Genomic DNA, 10,072 nt, shown 5'->3' with positions numbered 1-10,072 from the left:
TTTGATTTTCTTCCAGTATTTCAAAGGGAATGAGCTGTGTTCTGACCTGAAGCACAAGAAAAGCTCAAATGTTGGGGTTGAACACAGAGAAAACAATGAAACAACTTAATTTAATTGAATGTACATTCAAATTATACTACATTAACATTAGAATTGTAAACCAAAAAAATCAATCAAATCAACAAGTGAGACAAATGTGAGTTTTCACAATTTCTTACGAAAATTAATAATTTTCCAAACCTAACTAAATAACTGGAGGCAGAGTTATTTTTAACTCCATGTAGATCACAAACCTCTGAAATCGGTTGATAAATGTAAACGTTATCGTGTTTTTATCCAGAAAAAACCGCAGCTCCTCCGTTTACCTCCATTTATTTTTAAGGCAGTCTTGCCTTCACAAACATGGCGGACGCGTTGACGTATCGCAGCAATGGCTCAAAGCGGCCAATGAGGTGTCTAGGTATTTATTATGTCTATGGTGAGGCCTCATGGAATATTCATTAGTTCCTCATATAGTGGGCGTGTCCTAACAAAACGAAGCGGGTGGAACCGCGAACGTGAGATATACAGTAACTATTGGCAATGTCACAATTGTAGTAGATTATTTCGTTTTAGTTTCAGTTTAATTCTTTTCACGTATTGTTTTGAACGTTTCCGTGTGTTTTCAATTTGTGAGTATATTTTTAGGACAAAGACAAACTTTATAGCACTTTCCATGACAGCTTTAAAGTCAAATTATTTGTGGCTTGTAGCATTATGAATAGAAAAATGCTGTAGTTGTACCAGTAGATTGATGGCGTCTTGCTTCAGCTTGATAAAAAAAAAACTTGAAATAATTGTTACTTAAGAAGTTTTGTACATTTTTTTAAAAACCAAACAACAAAACAGTTAGGCTACATACACTGGATATTTTAAATCTATATAAAATGTTACAAACTCCATAAAACTGTGATCTAAGGAGTTGGTACTAACATTTCCAATGCTTTTAACTTGTCAGAGGGTAGACTGATGAATAGTCCAGCATGCTCCACCCAATGAAATAAAAAACCTGAGGAATACTATATATTTGTAGCCTTGTAGAGAACAGAGTGGAATCTGGTTTATTTATGTCCTGGAAGGAGTGGGTGGATTTCCATGAAGAGATAAGTCTGTATGCCTACTTGTCTTTGGAGGAGTGCATTGATGAGAAACGAATTCTTAAATACATGTTTAATACATTTAGGGAATATATTGAACGTGGGACAGGTAATTGCAGATTACATACAAGTTCTTGACATAGAAGACTCACTTGTGGTTTTTCTTTTTTAGTTCACCCAAAAATTAAAATTTGCTGAAAATTTACTCACCCTCAGGCCATCCAAGTTGTAGGTTAGTTTGTTTCTTCATTGGAACAGATTTAGAGAAATTTAGTATTACATCAGTTGCTCACTAATGGATCCTCTGCAGTAGTCAATATAAAATTACATTTGTGATTGTGAATATTGAATATTGTTGAAAATTAAGATTAATGTGCCAAAGACTTGAAGTGAAAAGCTGCATGTTTGTAAGCAACAAATCCATAGGGTGTTTTAACCATAGATATGTATATAGGCTATATACATATCTATGGTTTTAACTTTAAATCATTGTTTCTGGCTAAAACACCAGTAGCCCATCTAATCATGATTCCTCCAGTAAAAAAAAGTCCATCCCTTGTTGTCCTCTCACATCAAAATCCACCAACATATTTGTTTAAAATTGTTTTTGTCTGTTTTCAGTTGTAAGTGGTGCTGGAGTTGTGTGGCTTACTGTGATGTTTTTATCAGCTGTTTGAATGTTCATTCAGATGGCACCCATTCACATTCAAATGATCCATTGGTAATTAAATGCTATAGCAAGTGATGTAATGATACATTTCTCCCAATCTGTTCCAATGACGAAACAAACTCATCTTGGATGGCTTGAGGGTGGGTACATTTTCAGCAAATTTTCATTTTTGGTAAACGATTTCTTACAGCCTTGGTTTTCATAATCTGAGGCAGTTGTAATAAAAATGCAATTTTATTGGTTACAATACAAAGCAGTTAATGTAAAAATAATCATAAAACTTAAAATCAGCTAAGCTAAACGCTAAATAATCAAGCTCTAACCAGCAATATTTAAGATGTTAAGTGTTTCTAGGTTGGGTATCAGGTCTACTTTACGAATGCTGGCAGCATGTGAGGAATGCATCTTTTTAGGGGTCAAATCACTGAAGGTGCTGGAACGCTATTGTGTTTGCATTGATTTTCTTCATCTTCCCACATGCACCGCTACCCAACGTTGCACAGACACACCTCAACCTGACACTAGATGGCGCTATAATAAGGTACTTCAAAAAAGATGGCTTTTTTTTAATCGCATGGCTTTTAATAATATGCTTTTGACTTGTTTGTACATAGTGTCAAACTGAATATTTCGTGAAAATCACCCACAAGGTAATACTGTTTTATAGTACAATTTTTCTTATAACGTATATATAAATGTAAAAACAATATAAAAATAACTTATTTACATTTACATTTAGTCATTTAGCAGACAATTTATCCAAAGCGACTTATAGAACAATAGAAGCAATCAAAACCAACAAAGGGCAATAATATGTAAGTTCTGTGACAAGTCTCGGTTAGCCTAACGCAGTACACATATTATTTAAATATCCCCAAGCAAGTATTGCTGCTTCAGGTTAGGGGTTGCACTTGCACAGACGACTCTGTGCTGGTCTGTATTGGCCGCCTCCAGTTATCGCTTTGTTTTGCCTCCAGCTAATGGACTTGCAAGACGCTAAAGCCTAAATGGAAGGGTGAACAGGATTATGTCAGCCTGCCAGACAAAGCTGACTGCAGACAGGAAACAGCAGGGTGGCCATGACAGGAGTTGCTTTCTGAAATTCATCATACTCCGTGACCTGAAAAAAATACATTAAAATAAAATAAAATAAAAATCAGCGAAAAGGGTTTATGATTACATGACTAATGATCAAACTGAAAGAAAAAAACATTTAGCCGATCTTATTGTTTTTCTTATGACCGCTATTATGGCATTTTGTTATTTGCTTTGTTTTAGTATGTGTGTATTCTTGCATATCAATTTTACTAAATGCTCTGTTAATCTGTTTTTGTGGCATACTTTTGTTTGAAGTTAGTCCAATGTCTGTTATTTCCCTCTGCCTTTTGAAGGTTAGAGAGTAGACATATTTGGAGAAACATGAATTTCGCACCATTATCATGATTAGGTCCAAATGAACAAATACCTGAAGAGACTGAGTGCAAAACTCTATTGCTGTTTCTCTCTATCAGCCATCGAATGAACATTTAAGGCATTTAGGACCTGGACTTTTCTTCTGAAATAATTTACGCAGGTCTTACTAAATATCTCTCTGTTGTTATGTTGTGGAGAAAAGTCTTCTCTATCTTGCAAAATAATGCTCAGAAGGCAGAGTTCCAGAAGTCAAAATGAGACTTTATTGCAAAAAGACAACAAAGCCGAGATGCCTGCAGAACGTCTGAATCTGTCTCTGACATCTTTATACAGTTTCGTTATCGGTCACTGTCCAATGAGCGTTCAGAGCATTCTTTGATACGTCATTCCTGGTATTTTCCACAATTGTTTATTCGTTTTCATAACACCTCTTTCATTGTAGAAAACCACCTGCTAGTCTGTTTGTCAAAAGATAACTTCTCTTATCTACCACTTTCCAGGTGCCCAAGGTTGCAGAGGCACATACATTTTAGGATTTTAAGGAGCTGTTAGGATTTGAATGAGTTTTACACACATTAAACATTTCTGCACTTTCTCATCCTGTATAGCATCTCCCATCTCCGGTTCTTCCTTCTCTATTCTCTATTCATAAGCGCAGTCATGTAGGCTATAAGGCCTACACAGTCAGTCAGTTTGATCTTGAGGCCTTCAAAATGCACCTGGCTCTCAAACGTGGCAGAATAGCTTACACAAACATACAAGTAACGAATTAAAATGTTTTATATAGGATAAATATAATATTTCATCAGTTACAGATATGTAGTTTAATGAGACATGTACCTCTGTTCTTACTCTTATCTGTGCAGACTTTCGAAGTCCATGACAGACGTCATTTAAAAATAAGAAAATGGAGGAAGTGAAAAACATAAGTGAAATGGTTTTCATATTGTATTTATTTCAAGGAACTAAACCACCATTGTCTTTCAACTAGTTTGACCAGAAAAGTTCTCATATGCTCAGAGCTGCAGACCTCTTGTATATCATATATATGCAGTACAACTGCAGAGTCCAAAGCAGAACACAAAAATGTGCTAAATAGAGCTGACTTTTTAAAATCAGTGGTTAAATATAATGAATATAAATGGATCTTATGAATGAGGAGCAAAAGACAGGAGAGAACCAAGGTGTACCAAATTTAAGGAACAATAAAGTATCTGTACTCTTAGCATAAAGGTGATTAATGACAAACCATCATTAGTTGCATCAGCATCTTCCAGCAAAAGATGCTTTTGCCTCCATGTCATCTTTTTTTTAATGTCTGTTTTTCTTTTATTTTTGAACTTTAAGTTAAACCCTCTTGTTGTGTTATGATGTACATGTAAAAATAATAATACTGATTTTGAAATAAACCTCTTTTCATTTCATAGGCCTACATCTTTAATTCTAAAGAATACAATTTCTGTTTGAGGTCAATTTGACCCCAGCAAAAACACATACACTCCGTGTCAGCATGAGAAACAATACAATAAAAGAAAAAAAAATCTCTCTCTATATATCAAAATCTCAGATGGCCAGTGATTCATCATCTATGAATTGTTCAAATATTGGTGTCCAGGACGCCACGAGTCCGGGGACTGCAGTGTACATTGTGAGTTTATGAAAGTTTAGCTTAAAATGTGTGATATGAATAAATAGGGATCATAAACTTTTGTTGAGATTCTCAACTGAATCATGTAGAAGTTTAGACACTGAAGAAGTATTCCCTACATCACAACTTATTACGGTATTAAAAATACATCCTCATTTGTATCCTCTATTCCACCATTACTTTTATGTTGTATATCTAGGTTCTTTACACAAACATAAGTGATGTAGAATGTTTTTTTAATTATCATTCAATTTAAATAATCATGAAGTTTCACCTTGATGCTTTTTTGGTATATTTTTAAGTAATTAAAATGGTCTTGGCACATTTTAATTTGGACATTTTAACATCAGCGTTAAATAGTAAGTAGATCAATAAAGACCATCTCCATCAATTTTAAGAGCACTTTCATTACACCTGTAAACTTCAAAGATCATTCAGACTGAGAAACCTTTAGCACATATTTAATAGTATCAACACATATAATCACATTTTGTTACCATAAAGTTAACTACAGTACAGAATATGTGGTGTCACATCTCCATTTCCCTCTACAATAGATTTTGCTCACATTTTCTCTTTTGCGATGCATGTCAGTCCGCACAAACAGACTTGTGGCCCACAGTTATATCAAATATGATCACAGTTGTCACATCAAACAAAACACATAACAAATAATTTCCAGTTGTACATGTATGTAAAACAAAAGTAAAAAAAAAAGAAAAAAGATTGGGCAGGTTGAAAGTGACAATAATACAAAAACCTGCAGCACCAGAACAAATGAGGAAGTAAATTAGCCACTAGATCTTACTGGCCAGGCAGGTGTGGCTCAGGTTACACAGATGAAAGAGATTACTCACAGTCTCGTAAGGGCTTGTTGGGTATTTATTCAGGAAGCTCTGTAACAACACTTAATTATTATAAGACCTCAGCGAATATAACAAAGAATCCAATAGAGTGACATGTACAGTATTGCAGAGGGTGATGGGAAATAGAAGCTGCTGATTTGATGTGTTTTTCTCAGGGCTGTGGTGGACACCGACACAATGTTGATCGGTCTTGTTTACTCAGGGCCGGTCTTACATCAGACTACATTTCACACATTTCACTTGTTTCTCTTTGCTCAGCAATCCAAACTGAGCAGTGGCCAGAGAATCAACCAATCGCCAAAAATCCTTGAATGCGACACCCTTCCCCTCTTCCACATTCAGTTCCGTCAGGAGTTTGTTGAGTCCTTCCTGGTCCCCTGCTGTCTGAAAGAGAATAGAGGGTGTGGGAAACTTAAAGATTATCATGATCATTTCTCATATTTATTTTAAGTGTAATTTTGGTCTGTCCTGGACAAAATGACATCAACCCAGCTAACAAAAATATGTTCTAAGAAATTTAAGTTTTGTCAAAGCTCTGAGAATGCTCTCTGTTTGCTGGGAAGTAAACCATTGTTGATTATGGCAATTTAGCTTTTAGGTTGATATTATAATAGGTTTTGAGAGACTGAAATGTACTTAAGTGGTGTCACGATTGGATTGTAGGTCCTGACTTACCTTCACCATGGTGGGCAGCTCTTTGGAGATCATGCTCTGGAACTCCTGGGCTGTGAGCGTGTCAGCATTAGTAGGAGATGCTGAATGGAAGTTTTTGACCAAGGTGTTTATGGCCAATTCTAGATCTGTGTACTACAGAGTGAGAATAGTTTCAGACTCAAGCACAGCTAAAAAGAAACATCTCTCATTGACAGAAACCACCCTTCGACACATAACGGCAAGGCTTTGTTGCATTCCTCATTAAATCCTCCATTTATCAGTTGTAATCCCTTTGTTTGCTGGTGAACAGGAGCTGTAGAGACCTGTTACTACCTCTATCTAGGCTACTCTTACAATACATTCCTGTGCTGTACTGTTTAGCATGACTGACATCTACTTTGGGCGTTGGTCACAAAAAAAAAAAAAAAGACACATAAAAGCAAATTACAAGTAAAATCGTTTTTTTTTTTAGTTTTAGCGTATTTAAAATTACCATAAAAATATTCATACTGTTTATGTATAATGTTTAAAATAATGTAACTTGCAATTGCATTTGCACGACTGCGATTAGTCCACATTGACCAGATTAAGAATACAAATAAATTACATTTTATCAAAGTAACTACATTTCATTCATTTTCTGCGTTTGCAATATCGAGGGGAAATTATGAAGAAAATATATTGGTGAAATATAGCTACAAGTGGATCTTGTAAGTAAACGAAAACATAAACTATTTAAATACAACAAAAATAAAAGCTTACCTGTGTGTCCATTGGGCTTGTTTTATGTCCCATGCGGAAACTAGAGCAGGTGAAGTGAAGTGACGGTATTTCATCACCTGACCAGCGGTGCCTCGCGCCTCCGACCCGCCCACTCTTCACGCGCACGAGGGGGATGTTCACGCTTTTATAGTGTTGAGAGTTTATATGGGAATATGTTGTGTACGGAATATGTGTTAATTTGCGATAGACACAGAGATTGGCTGGTATTTCTTAGTTTAATGTAAAAAAGATGGAAATAGTTAAAATATTTGTTTTACTGTTAAGAAACTGCAGCTCATACTCAACATTCCTCCGATAACCATGTAAATGTAATGTAACCAGACCAACCGCATTCTGACAGATGTGATGAGATTACATGAGATAACATGTGAACATTTTTTGTAGTTTCATCATGCATGCCTATGTTGCAGTATGGACAAAGCGATAAAATATAATAAAAACACACAGCCTACTCTTAACTGGTATAACATAACAGATTTATATTCAACACCAAAGAATCTGTGAAAGCATAAAGCAGCTTTGGCCTTAAACTCTGTTATTAACCTCGACATTTTGGTGTTGTTGATCCATATAGAATGATCCTGATCAGAAATACTGAAACACATACAAAAAAGACAAGGGTAATACTGCTAGTTTGAAAGATGCCCTGTGCATCTGTTTAACTCAAAAGTATGTGACAAAGCTGCTCAGTTACTCTGGACACCTGGGCCCGTATTCACAAAACCTTTTATCTTATCACTGAGAGTTCTCCAAAATAGCAGTAAAAGTGTTTAGCTAAGAGTTTTCTCTTAAAACCTATTCACAAAGCTGCTGAGACAAACTTTTACTAAGGAATAGAGAGAAGTCTTAAAGGGGTGGTTCACTGGGTTTTTTTTTCTAGGCTTGATTGTGTTTATGGGGTGCAGTCTAACGTGTTAATGCTTAGTTTTTTAAAAAACACATTATTTTTCTCATAATTTACCTTTATTCCACACAGCTCTGTCCCTTCTCTGAGAAACGGACTGATCTTTTCCTGTTTTTACGAAGCCCCGCCCTCAGAAATAGGCGATGGGCTCCGATTGGTTAGCTAGCCCAGTGTGTTGTGATTGGCTAAACCGCCTCTAGTGCGCGTCTAAACGTCCCTCACCTCAGCGGCATGTGCTCCGGTTGTATTGTAAATAACAACATCGTTAATATAGCTTATCAGTTTGAGCCCGATTGAGAAGCAAATGAACCACCCCTTTAAAGATTATGAGGGCATATGAATAAAAAACAAATAATGAAGTGCACGGATAAATTATTTATAATAAACACTACAGTATTCCATTAAAAAAATAAGAATTTTCAATTTTGATTTCATGGTGACTTTAACAAGGGTGTAGAAGCACCTAACCCTGATCATAAGCCTAAAACAGATATTTCCTGAAAAGTTATCCCTCAGTTCTGATTGGTTAATTGGAATGTTGTTCCAGGATCAACAAGGATGTTGATCCAGGAACATGTTGTACTTGGTCAAATCACGCTCACCTATAGCGGTCTCCCATAAACTTGCTTGCTCCTCATCACTGGAGTCTCTGAAACTCACAAATGCAAGTATTTATGTGTAGAACTTTTCTGTACATTTACAAAATGGCAAAATAAAAGCTAATCAGAATAATGATCTAGGCTAACTGAAATGAATTTGTTCAATTGAGCTGTATGTAGTGCAAAATCTGTTTCTTTAGTAATAATTCTATAATATATAATATGCCCTCAACACCTTGAAATGAATATGCCAGGTTAAAAATACAAGCTGCCGATTCCACAAACTAGACTGTTTCGTCCTTGTTGAAAAAAGTGTGCTTACAGTGACAGTGTCTTTGTTGGTATTATTGCTATCACAGATGTTGTCGATAGAGCTTAACTTATATTCATATCAAAAATGTTTATCATTGTTCTGTCATGAGACATAAAGCTCTTGGTCCTCGTGGAATGTGAGGGGTGCCATTCAGATAGATAGCACAGAGCTTCCCCATCAGTCTGAAGCACAGCGAGCAGTATAATGACCTGTGAAAGGAAATAATTTTGTCCAGCAGGTTGGTATAACAGTCTGTTTCTTTTTGCCAGTTATAGATGTTCTGAAATCAGTCCTTTCTCTAGAGCGAGAAAACCAATCTGCGCAGCGAAGGGTAGGGCAGATATGCACTTCATCATTATGACCTCTCGTCTCTAACAGTTTGCCACAGGCCATGCACGATTCTTTACCGATATCCAGGAGCCTGGCTATGATGGCACCCCCTGGTAGGCTGCAAAAAGATGGGGAGTGTGTGGATTTATTTACTTTTCCCCCCATGACATTTAATTTAATTTTTAGTTAAAACCATATTTCTGGAGGAGAAATTTAAATATTCACTGAGTAAGTGTATTAAAATGTTACTTTTAGATAATACCTAATAGATAACTATTGTTCAAAGGTTTTGGATCAGTTTTGTCTTTTTGAAAGGTCTCTTATGTTCACTATAGGCTGCATTTATTTAATCAAATTACAGTAAAAATTAATATTGTGACATTATTAAAATGTAAAATAACTATTTTCTATTTAAATCTATTACATTTAAATTTAATAAAGGAAAATGTTTAATTTATTCCTGTGGTGGCAAAGCTGAATTTTTAGCATCATTACTCCAGTCTTCAGTGTCCAGTGATCCTCTAATATGATTTGGTGTTCAAGGAACATTATTATTATCAATGTTGAGACAGTTGTGCTTCTTCATATTTTTGTGGAAACTGTGATACATTTTTTTCTGGATTTTTTAATTAATTAGAAAGTTCAAAAGAACAGCATTTATTTGAAATATATTATTTTGTAACAATGTAAAATATTTCACTTATGATCAATTTAATTTGTCCTTGCTGAATAAAAAGTATATATATATATATATAT

General features: G+C 35.4%; 1 protein-coding gene across 1 annotated transcript; it reads right to left on the bottom strand.

Moving 5' to 3' along the window:
- Positions 1–5,320: 5,320 nt before the first annotated feature.
- LOC107681567 (protein S100-A12-like) lies at positions 5,321–7,252 on the bottom strand. Its single transcript, XM_016477875.1, has 3 exons — positions 7,150–7,252; positions 6,409–6,540; positions 5,321–6,117 (listed from the first exon to the last, which is right to left on the bottom strand). Exons 1-3 carry the CDS (start codon positions 7,180–7,182, stop codon positions 5,944–5,946), a joined length of 339 nt encoding a protein of 112 aa, XP_016333361.1. The 5' UTR covers positions 7,183–7,252; the 3' UTR covers positions 5,321–5,943.
- Between the last annotated feature and the right edge of the window lie 2,820 nt (positions 7,253–10,072).

Source organism: Sinocyclocheilus anshuiensis, unplaced genomic scaffold (assembly GCF_001515605.1).
Source record: "Sinocyclocheilus anshuiensis isolate Anshui unplaced genomic scaffold, SAMN03320099.WGS_v1.1 scaffold2178, whole genome shotgun sequence".
Classification (NCBI taxonomy): Eukaryota; Metazoa; Chordata; class Actinopteri; order Cypriniformes; family Cyprinidae; genus Sinocyclocheilus; species Sinocyclocheilus anshuiensis.
This window is presented reverse-complemented; position numbering and strand designations above follow the sequence as displayed.